Below are 14,181 nucleotides of genomic sequence, written 5' to 3' on the forward strand. Positions count from 1 at the left end.
GCAAAACCAATATCACCTATAGTGATACATTGTGATAATAATGCAACCTTGGCTAAGGCATATAGTCAAGTATATAATGGTAAGTCAAGGCACATTGGTGTAAGGCATAGTTACACTCAAGGACTTATCAAGGATAGTATAATTACTATTGACTATGTTCGTACGAAGTTTAATCTCGTTGATTGCTTCACAAAAGCATTGGCAAGAGATGTTAATAAGAGGATGGCAATCGTTTTAGGATTGGAGCCCTAAATAATTACAAATAAGGAAATTTTAACTTAACGCCCAATAAGATGTTGGGTCTTAAGTTCAATAAGATTAATTTCTTTATTGAGCGATTGGGAACTTGTATTCATCCTAGGTAAGTTCCAGTTTTACTGTGATGAAAAGAGGTTGTTTTTCTTAATAGATTTTTTTACATTGTGCTTTGTCACAGGAGCATGTTTATATCTACCTATATAAGTACAAGGTTTGGCCGCTTCAAGAAGTTATTAGGGCATAACTTTGATGTACTTATGTATAGATATGAACACATGGCCTTAACGTGTCAAGTATATAATGTATTCAGGTTATAAGATCTTATGTGTATAATATCTTCAAGTTTCTTATATGTATTGATATTGGTTCAAACGTTTAACGATACCAATTGGATACTGATTCTTAGAATGTGTATTATACTAAGTGGAAGTTCAAGTCTTTGTACACTTTCATGTATGCATAAGATTGTTTTTGTGATGATGATGTATTGCATTGAGTCTAGTTTAATACTCTAAATGGGGGAGGATTGTTGAGTTATTTAGAGTATTGCATTGCTTGATGAAATAAACTGTTGTATTTATACCTTATGGAATAATGATTATATGGCACCGTTTAGAATACACCTTTTGGAATAATGATTATATGGCATCGTTTGGAATACACCTTTGAAATAATGGTTATATGGCACCGTTTGGAATACACCTTTTGGAATGATGGCTATTCACTTTTTTGCATGCTGCACATATATATTCAACGTAAGGGTTGTGGGGATTATCAGATTTTTTATCTCTCCATTAAAAGTCAATTTGCATGTGTTTGTCATTGTTCATCATCACAAAATAAATATACTAGTTTACATTGAATCATAATTATACTACACATAATTGTGATTGTTATTCGTTGTATCTCTTAAGTAATTTCGTGATACCCGGATTGTAATTTAAGGGTCGAAATATTACTTTTGGGAAAGTAATTCTGTTCACGCCTCTAAGGTTATTATTGTTTAATTTCGATTTCTTCTTTGTGTCCCTTGTATTTTTAGTATTATCCCCGACAGTTATAACTCAAAAAATAATAAACAAAAACGAAAGGTGTAAAAACGTGAGCAATTAAGCTAACAACTCTTAGGAGTTAGAACAACGTTTACCATTTTCCATGCCTGAACTTCATATCATTACTATACGAGGACCCTACTTTCAACGTTTGAATCCACATGTAAACGTTGTTAAACATACGCCAATAAAATTATTGAATGAGTCGTTAGATGTAACAAATCATAGCCCACCATACCATATTCGAAGTATATTAAATAATTATCATATTGAATTTTCTAAATTGAAATATTAGTCTCTTTCTATTGTTCATATCCATAATTGTATTTATATCATCCAAAGTCTTTCTATTTTCTACGTTATTAGCAAATAGCCAAAGATACTACCAAAAAGAGACACCGTGTTGACGACTTGACTTTAAAACAATCAATGTACCTAGGAATTTTCTACACCTCCATTTTGTAATAATCGCAATGGTAGAGAGTGTACATAGTTTAAGAAAAATATAGAGTAGGTTTATAGGCTTCAAAAATATAATGCAAGTAGACAAATTTTTTTATAATATAAACTATAATTAGTATGAGAGAGAAATAATAATAATAAAAAAAAAGTAGTATAAGTGGGGTTGGTAGGAGAGAGAAATGATAAAATATTTGTGAAGCTGATCAAGTTAATAGGAGAGATAATTAATAAAATAATAGTAAGTATTTACTTAAATAAAAAGTATTGCAACTATTATGAAACGAACATAAAAGAAAAGTGTTACGATTATTACAAAACGGAAGGATTAACCAAAATAAAAAAAATTAAATTCGAGTGGCGACCCCTTTGTATTACCTTGTAGTCCAAGGAAATTGTTTAGAGTTTTCCCTTCGTTGAAAATTCAAGGACATCATCTTATAAGTTACAAGTTCTCTCACTTTCTCTCTCACCACAATTTGTGTTAAATTATACAATTGTGTCTATTTATAATTAGTCATGTATTCTTGTGATATCACCTTAATTTCTTTTATATTTGTTAGCTAGTCAAACTGTGATCTTATTTGCAGAAGCAAGTCAAGCAACGCTATGGAAATCAAGGTAATTAATACTCTAATATTCATTTCTTAATTTGATAGGATCATTTATATTTTCTTAATTGTGTTGTTATTTTCAGTGATTTCATCGAATGTTTCTAATCATGTTTCCCTAACATCATAACATTAATAATAAAATGCATATATATATAAATATGGTCTCTTCTTCCTCTATATGTATATTTAACGGAAACTCAACTAGTAAGTTATTACTTTGTTGTGATCTAAAGGTATGTCGTATGCCCCTAGATCGAGTTTTTATATGCTGACTTTATTGATGAGATAGGCGGATTAGACCCAGACTAATATGTGAATACGTATTTGATTGATGTATTATTGTCGGTATGTAGTGTAGCCTAAGAGAAAAATGATGTGATCAAATGAAGAAATTTACGAATTAATATAAGGCGATGATCATTAATCTGGTTGTTGGGTTGTTTGTGTAGAAAGTGGTGATGAAGTTGGACATCCATGATGAGAAAGACAAGCAAAAGGCCTTGAAAGCAGTCTCTTCACTTACAGGTTGGTGCTCTTTCCTTATATTTTTTGACTCTCAAACTTTCTTTTCCTTTCTGTTTTTTCAATGATTTTTTCTTAAGCTAATATATGTGTTTTTTTTATATGCATATACTTTCCTTTTCTATTACTATTAAGGTACATATAAATTCATCATTAAATTTTGTGAAAAAAAAAGGATTTCATAAGACAGGATATGGAGTGATTTTGTTGTTCTTGTAAAAGGTATTTTGATACGGTAGATATTGTTCGAAAAATTAGGATAATACAATCAAGGCGATTAGTATATTTTTTTGGAAAATGCTATATGTAGCCCTAAAAGCCATGTATAAGAAGTTAAAATAGGAAAGTATTAATAAAATATATTCATTAATTACACTGATTTGCTCGTGATTTTGTCATACATTACTAAACTTATACTAAAAAAAGAAAGATATCAAATGCTTATTTGTAGCCATAAGGGCTATATATAGCATTACCCATATTTTTTTCACGGCTTAACAAAATTACAATTTACAACAATCATGAAAAAGTATTTTATTGATAATCATAATATTAACTACAAAATGTGACTGATTGGTAATATCAAGAGAATAGTTGTTGATTTAATCAAATATTACACATACTATGTACTATTAAGTTGTTGATTAATTTGATATTAAACAATTTATACTTTTCCTAACAACAAAAAAACAGAGGAAAACAGGGTATGTAAAACGATGCTAATCAAATTTATGATGGTTTGCAGGGATTAATTCAGTGGAAGTAGACTTGAAGGAAAGTAAAATGACAGTGATAGGAGATGCTGATCCAGTTGACGTGGTAAACAAGTTAAAGAAACCCTGGAAAGCACAGATTGTAACAGTGGGGCCCCCCAAAGAGGAGAAAAAGGATGATAAAAAGGATGATAAAAAGGATGACAAAAAGGATGACAAAAAAGATGATAAAGAGAAGAAGGAGAAGGAAGAGAAAGAGAAACAAATTGCAGAGCTTCTTAGACTTTACAGATTACATAACCCTCCTGTTTACTATTGTTATCAAACTATAGAAGATAATAATCCTAATACTTGTGTAATACTGTAATTTGCTAATTATGTGGATATAGTTTCCAATACTGAACTGTTATTCGTCGTTCGCAAATTAATGGGTGACGTTCACATTTTTAATTGAAATGACATTTTTGCCCTCGTGGGTATTTTATCTATTTAAGGGTCCACCATGGGTAAATTTAGTTACCGACAACATTAAAAACATTACCGACCCACCACTTGTGTTAAAAAAATCCCGAGCATTAAAAAATCCCGGTTCCACCATTGTACGGTAATCCCGAGGAATTTAAAAATCCCGGGTCAGAAAAGGAAAGTGTACGGAGTGATGTTTTACGATGGACGACGACAACGTTCACACGCCGGAGGGTTCGACGGAAGAATCTGTAAGTATTTCGGAATTTTTTTTTTTTTTTTGTAAATAGGACATCCGCTTGATTTTTCCGGAAATCTGGGGGAGATCCGCCCAAAATTTCCGAATGTCCCCAATAATATCCGGAAATTTCAAGCGGATGTACACATCCGGATGAAATTTCCGGATGTAATTAGGGACATCCGGAAATTTTGGGCGGATCTCCCCCAGATTTCCGGAAAAAAACAAGCAGATGTCCTTTTTTTTTGTTTTTTTTTACGTTATTATTATTAATATTATTATTATTATTATGGTTATTAATATTAGTTTTGTTAATTTTGTAAATTTCTGTTATGATTATGATTATTATTAATATTATTACTACTATTATTATTACTATTGTTGTTGTTATTATTATATTAGTTATTATTTGTTAATGTTACGTAGTTATTGTTGTTATTATTATTAGTATTATTATTGTTATTGTTATTATTATTAGTATTATTATTGTTATTATTATTATCATTAGTATTATTATTGTTATTGTTATTATTATTATTATTATTATTATTATTATTACTATTAATACTATTAATATTATTATTGTTATTATTGTTATTTTTATTATTATTATGATTATTTGTATTATTATTGTTATTATTATTGTTAAATTTAAAATAGTAATCCTTGCGTGTTTTGTTTGTATTGTTATTTTGATAGGATTCGGAGGTTGAAGACGACGGTGACGTTGTGAATTACAGTGAACATTTTGTGACAGACACGGTTTTTCTAACGTTTGACGATGCAGTTACATGGGCGGATGCTGTTGCAATAAATCTGGGATTTATTTTGGTGAAATCGTCTTTCAACAAACAGAGGGATGGTCGACCAGTTTGATATTTAAGATGTGACCGGGGACGCAGGAGTAAGCCGAGAGATCTTGAGAACGCAATTCGGAAGAACACCAAAACCAAGGGCATTGGTTGTCCTTTCTACATCAAGATATGTTACGAGTTCGTCACCAATACTTGGTTTATCCGGGCGAAAGATGATGTAACTGGGACCCACAACCATCCAATGATTGCGTATCCAGAGGGTCATCGTAAAATTAGTGGGTTGAGCCCGAATGCGAAGCAGGTTGTGCGTGACATGACGAAGTCTAAGGTTGCACCGCGTAACATCATGGCGACTATTGCGGAGCAATTTCCTGATGATCATCCAAACATCAGACACATCTACAACTTCCGGAATGACTTCAGAGAGGAGATGTCTGATGGGAGAGGAGTTGTTCAGCAATTTATACATTTGGCGAGACAGAGTCAGTATGTTTACTGGGTCATGTCCGATGATGAAGGCGTTTTACAGCACGCCTTTATCGTGCATCCAGTCATGGTAGACATCCTACGGACGTACCCCTATGTGATCGGTATGGATTCCACTTACAAGACTAACCGATACGGGATGCCGTTCTTTGAGATAGTTAGCGTGACACCGACAAATCAGAATTTTCTCGTCGCTTACGTGTTCATGCGCAACGAGAGCACGGCAAGCTATCGATGGGTTTTGCAGAGGTTGAGAGACGTGATTGGGTATAATAAGGAGCCGTCGGTTTTCTTGACAGACCGTGAGCTTGGGCTATGTGCTGCATTGAGGGAAGTGTTTCCAGGAACCTCGCACTTACTTTGTCGATGGCACATTAACAAAGATGTGGAGGCTCGGGTCACTGCTATGTTCAAAAGCAAGAAAATCGGTGCGTCTTTCAAAAACGGAAAATGGAAACGTATCATGGACGCTGCAACCAAGGAAGATTATGAGGCCGCTGTAGAAAACATGAAAGATAAGTGGGCAAGTTTTCCAGCAGTGATACAATATGTAGAGAACACATGGCTTTGTCATAAAACGAAGTTCGTGACATTTTGGACAAACCAAGTTCTACATTATGGCAACACCAGCACTTGCAGAGTTGAGAGCCAACATTCGGCTGTGAAGATGTGGTTTGATTCCTCGTCAGGTTTGGTGTAAGATTATTGAACTTCATGTATGTACTTTATTTTAGGAATTTGAGTTACAAATCATAACGGTTTTTCTTTATAATGTGCAGGTTCTTTAGATACCGTATGGGCTCGAGTTCATAGCCACATTGGTAATCAAATCATCGCAATTCGTAATGGTTTGGAGGCTTCTAGGTCAAAGATAGGTCAAAAGTACCGACAGTTGCCACTGTCACGTATAAATGGGAAGGTGTCTCAGCATTGTTTGAAGGTTCTCGATGAGGAGACAAGGAGGATGAGGGAACTGAGTTATCAAGTGCACGAACGATGTGGATGTGCAATGCGTGTGACCCACGGGATGCCCTGTGCATGCCAGATACATGATTCGCTAGTTGCTGGGACAGGATTGTACATAAGGCAAATTCACCCGTTTTGGAGGACCTTGGTTATTGGTTCTGGAGATGGTGGGACGGTGCCTGACAATGACTCGACCGAGGATGCCGCACATTTTCGTTCTCTGATGGAGGAGGTGTTTGATAATGATCCTGCTGTTCTTCGAAACGTGTCTCGCATCATTGAAGAGGAGCTGCATCCGGATCATTCCGATCTTAGAGAGCCTGCTGTAAACCACCGGGTTCGTGGTCGACCAAGAAACAATGATACAAGACGTGATCGTTCTTATTTTGAACATGTAAACCGCCAACACACTGAACGCGGCGCACGACAAATAGTTACGATTGAGTGTTGTGTTTTTCACATAAATCAGCGTTCACTAAACTATTAACTGAAACCTACATTTGTGCAGGAGATGTAAACGACATTAGCCAAAGCCGTTATCGACACATGCTTCCAGGGCCGATGTTGCCTTACATCACAAGATGGAAGGATGTCATTGGCGATGGAAACTGTGGGTTTCGTTGTGTGGCCGAGTTCTTCTTCGGTGATCAAAGCCGATGGTATGACGCTCGAGGGACAATAGCGAATGAGGTCCTCGGTTATCGAGCCCTATATGAGAGGATTTATGGGCTTGGAAGACTTGAGATCAATGTGCAGCGTATTCGATGGGACGGTGGGGCGGTTGATTCCCATCATTGGATGGTTGCAATACAAGATTTATTTCCTATTGCGACTTGGTTCAACGCAGCGGTTATTATTCTTGGTGTAGGCCAAACACCAACTTGCTACTACCCATGCCTCACGATATTGTCGTTGCGGGCAAGAAGGGGGGTCACAGCACTGGAGCGAGAGTTTGTCATCGCTACAGTTGGGGCCTCACATTTTATTTGTATTGAACTTGCACCTGATTCGCCACTTCCCCCGGTTGCAGGTTGGTGGACCGAGCACCACGACCCAAGTGTTGACGGTTGGGATCAACGTTACGAAGCTAGAAGGAACATGTGGGATGCCTTAATTAGATAGTGAACATGTTGTTGTACTTTCATTTATGTTAAACAGTTGTCGTTATGTAATTTGCAACGAATTGAACTTAATTAAACAAAATATTTACAAAACCACCAAAACAGTTGTTCAGTACTTAAAGTACGTGACGAATAAATAGTACATAAACGAAATGCGTACAAGGGAAATAAAAAAAAGGAAGTTCACAACCTCATCATCGCCCTCCAATCAGCTCGTAGCGCCTCAGCCATTGCTCTTGTATCACGCGATAGGCTCGGATACTCCTCCAGGGTCCTGTTGATGACCTCCATAGACCGACCCATCCACTTCAATTAAAAAAACAACATATTAAATAAATCACAAGTTTTTTTTAAAAAAAACAACATATTAAAAACAACATATTAAAAAAATCGGATTTTAAAAACAACATATTAAAATAGCAACTTATTAAATTATACCAAAAAATACAACTACTTACGTAATCCGTGTTAGTTCTCTCTGGCAGTGTGCGACTCTCATGGGATGACGCAACTGGAGAAACACGTGGATGAGAAAATCGGTACAGCCACTGCATGTAACCAGGACCGACTGTAGGAGCACCACCACCAAGTCTGCTGAGGGCACCTACCACGACATTAAAAGACATACCAGGGACAAACCAAGTCCACATCACAGATGTCATCTCTGGCGGAAAGTCAACCCGATACATCTTCAAATTCGTCGGTCTCTTAGCCTTCTCAGGCCTGATAATGGCTGGTGGAATGCCCTGGACGTATCCAAGTTGCCGAACCACTCGATCAGGCATGTATGGCTCAATGATGCTACGATACTGGATGCAGCCAATGAAAAGAGTAGCAGGCACGCGTCGTGCTGGATCAACTCCGTACGGTAGCCAGTTAACTTCATTGTCAGTCAAATGATCCAACCTAGCCCGAAAAGCGAGAAGGCGCTCCATGCTCTTGTTAGGGCACCCTGATCCAACATCCCAGGCAGACGCACGAGGAATATTAAGCTCTATGGTCAAGGTCCCCTGCTGAGGCCGGAAACACGGAAAGTACTCGTAGATCCACGCCTGCAGAAGTGTAAGGCAGCCAGCGATAAAATCAACATCTCTTCGTGATGTTGTACCCAATTGCCGGTACATGTATGCTAGAACAGCAGAACCCCAGGAGTACTCACTAATCTGAACATCCTCAACAAACAGCTCGTTGAGGAAGGAAGGATGAGTACGGTTTCCACTCTTGTCCAAAAACAAACAACCGCCGAGTACTAACCACAGGTACGTCCTGTAATGGAAACTGAAGGGCCTCTGCGCCTCCAAGGTCGACTCCACTATCCTCTCTGTCAGGACCCCACTACCCTGCCATACGGTTTTGGTACCACACTTCTCATTCAGCTCTTCCTCAGTCATATCCAAGGTAACCGAGCACGCGTCCCGTAAAACGTCCGTGCTAGGAGTAGTGGAAACCATGGAATCGTCGACACGAAGCCCTAGAATATGATACACATCATGCAGCATGATCGTGATCTCCCCAAAAGGCATGTGAAACGTGTTCGTGTCTGGCTGCCATCTCTCAACAAAAGCAGAAATTAAGGGCCAGTCAAATCGCCGGAACATGATCCCGGGTAAATGAGATAGACCAGTGCCATCAATCGGTTCCAGGTGCTCCGGCGGAAGACGAGCGCGCCAGTTACCCAATTCAGAACACAACTGTGTCCTGCTCAAACACCGCAACACGTTTCACTCCTGCCCACCCCATATGTAGGCAGACACGTGACCCCCAAAACTCGGAATAACGGTACCATCCTCAGGCCCACCTGGCATCGGCTCCTGCACCACCCATGACTCTGATGAGCTGGTAGAAGCTTGACCTGGTTCACTACTGCTAACATATCTCCCATGGTCACCCCTATACATAGTACGGTAATCCTGAGGGTCGTACTGTGCATCTCCAGCAGATTGACTTCCTCGATCTTCATCCTCATCCTCATCTGATGAAGGCACTCCAGTAGACGGATACATGGGGGCGCTCCCCTGTGACTGGTGCTCCCCCGACCAAGCACCAGCAGTCCCATACTGCTGCTCATGCTGAAACGGTGCATGTGAAGGTCCTGCACCACCTAACTCCCTCCGAACAGACGCATTCAAACGTCTTGATCTTGCATGACGAGGACCAAAACCCTCAATCTGCATTAAAAAAATAAGTACAGAATCATATTTCAATAATAATTCATAGTCAAAAAAATCAAATCAAAACTATAATAAATCAAATCAAATAAACAATAATAACAACATTACAAATAATAACAATAATATTATTCTTACAATACTAATACACTACTAACAATAACAACACACTAACACACTACAAATAATTTCAACACAATAACAGACCAAATCAAAACTATAATTAACCACAAAACTGCCAAAATTTAAACGCAACAACGACAACCCAATAAAAAAAAACAATTACAATAACAATAACAACAATTTAAGTAAACAACCATAATACATAACAACAACAGCAGCAAAAACCAATACAAACCAAACCAAATTTACATAACAATAACAATACATAGCAACAACAAACTTACTTTAATGCTAAACTATAATTATTGTAAAACTAAATCAACAAAAATTACATATCAATAACTATTGCAAAACTAAATCAAGAAAAAAATTATTTTAATGCCACAAATGAAGGACACAAATTACTTCAAAAAATAAAAATAAAAAAAAATGAAGGACACAAATATTTTCAAATTAAAACATGCACCAAATCAACAAAATCGAGGACAAAAAAAAAATAAGAAAAACATAAATTAAAAAACAAAGGAAAAACAGAAAACAAAAAAAAAAGGTGGAAAAAACAGAAAAACACAAAAACCAAAAAAAAAAGGGAAAAACAGAAAAAAAAAAAAAAAAAAAAAGGGGGGGGGGGAATAACAGAAAAATAAAAAAAAAAAAACCTGGAAACTGGACTTCCGCCCAGAAAATCCGGAAGTCCAGGGGAACTTCCGGAAATTTCAGGCGGAAACCCCACTTCCGCCTGAAATTTCCGGAAGTTCCCCTGGACTTCCGGAATTTCTGGGCGGAAGTCCCCTTGTCCAGAATTTTTTTTTTCAAAATTCAAAAATTTAAAACAAAAAAAAAACTCACCGGCTCGCCGCCGCTAACGCCGCCACCACGACCACCAAACGTCAGCCTAATTCTCCGTCGGTCTGCCATTATCGGATTCAACGTTTGATTGCAAGATTTGCTTGTGTTTGAGTAGCCTTCAACTATTTTGGTTTTTTTTTTAAAAAAAAAAATTCTGATTTTTTTTTTTTCAAAATTTCTGATTTTTTGGAAGGTTTTAGAGAGAGAAAGTGTCAAAGAGTGATTTTGTGAGATGGGAAATGTCTCGTAAAGCCCTAACTTACTTTATCGAGTATTTATATACGGAGGGCAATTTAGGAAATTCATGTAAAAAATGTGAACGTCGCCTAGTAAAATGCGAACGACGTTTAACAACACCCTTTCCAATACGAGAGTTGAAATCCGTAAGGTGTAAAGAAGATTGGACAAGATGTATGTTATGGTCATTTGATGTACTTGTATATGGAATGATATACAAGTAATTGCATTCCATTAAGTTAGAGAAGAGCGACGTATAGAAGGATGACCACTCCTTGCTTCTACTTTGAATTGCGACTACTTGTATAAAACTCAAAAGTACATATTTTTCAAATGTACCTAATAAAAGTTTGGAATAATATCTATTATGTTGAGAAGCTTTGATTGTGATTAGTAACTGAGGTTATGTTCTTGCACTCTTGCAATTGCAGCTTCAATCAAAACCATGGTTTATTAGAAAAATGTTTCACATTTGAGATTTTTCCCTTGTATGTATGATTTATTATGTATATTTATCAAAAAATTAAAGTGTGCTCAAGAGATAAGTAAGTATTCTTTATTGTGCTAGACTTCTTGCCCTAGGTGCCAAAGTGTGGATTCCATAGCAAGATAGGCTTCCTCCTCCTCCTCTTCTTCTTCTTCCATTGTTCAATTGTATTATACTCCGTACTTAATTGTGCATAACATCCATACTACTTAAGTCACATATTTTATTAACTATTGTATGTAAACATGGTATCTAAAGTATCTATGTATCTATGAAATAGGGTGCACCTCTCACTATACTGTCGACAATTCTTTTTCCCAACTTTACTAGTCCACATAAGCAAGTCAATTTAAACAACACACATGATCCACAAAAATACATCTGTACAAAATCCAAGTCACTATATCGTATCATATCATATCATTAATATATAAAGTCGGTCTCACAACTAGGTCACGAGACGGCGACACTTGACATTTCAGTTTTTTGCCAAGTGTCACGCCACGTAAAAGATAAATAGGTATTATTGTGACTCATATGATGCTAAGTAAGCGATTTTTTGTTAGATTTTTTAAGATAAAATTGTTGTATAGAGTTTTATTATCGATAAAATTCTAATATTTCATATATACAAAATTAAGCATAACTTTTAATAAATATCCTATAACTCAATTCTATTTCCATCATCAAAGTCATTTTAAAAAGTTCTTTAAAATAACATCGATTTATAATAGTATATTTGATCAGAAACTTTTCGGAGCTAGCAAAACTGTGTCACCAATTATTACAAGAGTTACTTCGTTCGTGCTATAAGGGTTACTTGGTAAGCGTTATAGACTTATACTGGTTACTCAATTATATTAGTGTTATAGATAGGGGTTACTTAGTCAGTCTTAGAGGGTTACTTTATCCGACCAGGTGGTGTGGCTAGCCGCATACAAAATGCATCGTTATTTAATTTATTTTTTAAAAAAATTAAAGAACCGGTAAAAATAAGTTTTAATTAGTAAAAATAATTTTAGTTTGGTAAATATACTTTCAGTTCAGTGAAAATAATTTAAGTTTAATAAAAATAATTTTAAAGTTAATAATAATATAGATATCTATTTACAAACAAAGAATTATTTGACCGTATTTAACATTCAACTAAAAATATTATCTTAAAATTCTATTAACCATCTGAGCATCGTTCGGGCACAAAAATAGTAAAATTAAAGATGGAAACTTTTTATAGCATAAAAAAGTTCATTGCATCTTAGTATATAATGTCACAAGATAATAATTAAAACATCTAGAGTATATGTCAATTCTCAAAAGTGTCCTCTAGGCTAGGTTGTTGATTTAGGCCCCTTTATTACTAAGTGAACTTTTGCTCAATATTGATTAGGGAACAATTTATCTTAGGCTGATCCAATAGTGGGTGGATCATGTGTCAAACTCCCTACACACAAGCTTAATTGGAGAGTGGGGGATAACTCAAATGGTTAAAGTTTTTTTTTTTTTTTTTTTGAATATTTTGGGATTGATTTTCATTACCCACCTTTATAGATAAAAAAAAACAAATAAAAATAAAAATAAAACTTGATCTAACTCAATGGATCCACTGTTTTATTTTAAAATTTTCAAAAATACAAAAAATTTGACCAAAAGATGATCTATTAGTTCCCTACTTGGATCAATCCGAGAACCAACCCGCCCGATTTTTGTAATTAATATTGGTTTGGTCCAATTCAGTGACCCAACCAAAACCAACCGGACTACCCATTTTTATGTTTGCCTTTTCTAAGTTGTAAGATAAAACGGGCCAAGGGCCAGGGGCAGGCCCAATGCCCAATAAGAAAGTTTAGGAGCCCATAAGAAGAAAGACAAGTGTCCAAAATTGTCACCTAGTTTTTTTTTTTTTTTTTTTGAAAGCAAATCAAAGAGTTCCTAACAAGACTACAATTATTCGAAGGAAAAAAAAAATTAAATAAAAAAATATGGAATTAAAACAGGGAAGTAATTATGTGATCCATATCTTCACAAAAAGTCAAACAAAAAATGACAAAGTTCATGTGTTGTCTTCACATGATTTTTGAATGATTATCATCTCAATTAGCAATAAAATCGACTTCTAGAGACACCACAAACCTTTAAAATTAAATAATGTTTCACAAAGTGCTTAAACTTTTGTTCTTTTCCTTGAATTTCTTCTTGTTTATAGTTTAATATACCCTTATAAAATTGTAAGGTAGGCAAAAGATGATGTAATACCTAAAAGAAATATTTAGATCTTAGTCAAAAAACCATAAAAATAAATGATAAGATAGTTTAATTAAAGGTCAAATTAAACAGAACAGCCAATTATATTCCATCTTTCACATCATTAAGTGTTGTTTAGCTTCCTCTTTCTTTGCTCAATTGTCTTTGTCTGTTTTATGCTGCAAATTAAATTAAAATTGTGTCATTTTTATGCAATGGTTGGTAGCGTAGGATACACCTACTTTATCTGATCATAGCTGTAACTTGTCTTACGTACTTTGAGCCTTAATAATGCATGAAATATGCATTATGAGTTTATGATCTTCTGTGCATGCACATGCATGGTATATTGGTATCAAGCTAATTA

At 35.6% G+C, this 14,181-nt stretch overlaps 3 protein-coding genes across 3 annotated transcripts; 2 read left to right on the forward strand and 1 right to left on the reverse strand.

Annotated features, from left to right (window-relative positions):
• The first annotated feature begins 2,039 nt into the window (after positions 1-2,039).
• On the forward strand, positions 2,040-4,106 carry LOC110719581 (heavy metal-associated isoprenylated plant protein 39-like). Its single transcript, XM_021898544.1, has 3 exons — positions 2,040-2,390; positions 2,833-2,908; positions 3,651-4,106. Exons 1-3 carry the CDS (start codon positions 2,379-2,381, stop codon positions 3,983-3,985), a joined length of 423 nt encoding a protein of 140 aa, XP_021754236.1. The 5' UTR covers positions 2,040-2,378; the 3' UTR covers positions 3,986-4,106.
• An 89-nt stretch (positions 4,107-4,195) lies between these two features.
• Positions 4,196-7,083, forward strand: LOC110719580 (PKS-NRPS hybrid synthetase CHGG_01239-like). Its single transcript, XM_021898543.1, has 3 exons — positions 4,196-4,334; positions 5,021-6,311; positions 6,402-7,083. Exons 2-3 carry the CDS (start codon positions 5,378-5,380, stop codon positions 7,073-7,075), a joined length of 1,608 nt encoding a protein of 535 aa, XP_021754235.1. The 5' UTR covers positions 4,196-4,334; positions 5,021-5,377; the 3' UTR covers positions 7,076-7,083.
• Positions 7,084-7,892: 809 nt separating this feature from the next.
• LOC110719223 (protein MAIN-LIKE 1-like) lies at positions 7,893-9,307 on the reverse strand. The gene is made up of 2 exons (XM_021898125.1): positions 8,168-9,307; positions 7,893-8,015 (listed from the first exon to the last, which is right to left on the reverse strand). The coding sequence occupies exons 1-2, from the start codon at positions 9,305-9,307 to the stop codon at positions 7,893-7,895; spliced, it is 1,263 nt and encodes a 420-aa protein (XP_021753817.1).
• Between the last annotated feature and the right edge of the window lie 4,874 nt (positions 9,308-14,181).

The sequence above is a fragment of the Chenopodium quinoa genome, unplaced genomic scaffold, assembly GCF_001683475.1.
Source record: "Chenopodium quinoa cultivar QQ74 unplaced genomic scaffold, ASM168347v1, whole genome shotgun sequence".
Taxonomy (NCBI): Eukaryota; Viridiplantae; Streptophyta; class Magnoliopsida; order Caryophyllales; family Amaranthaceae; genus Chenopodium; species Chenopodium quinoa.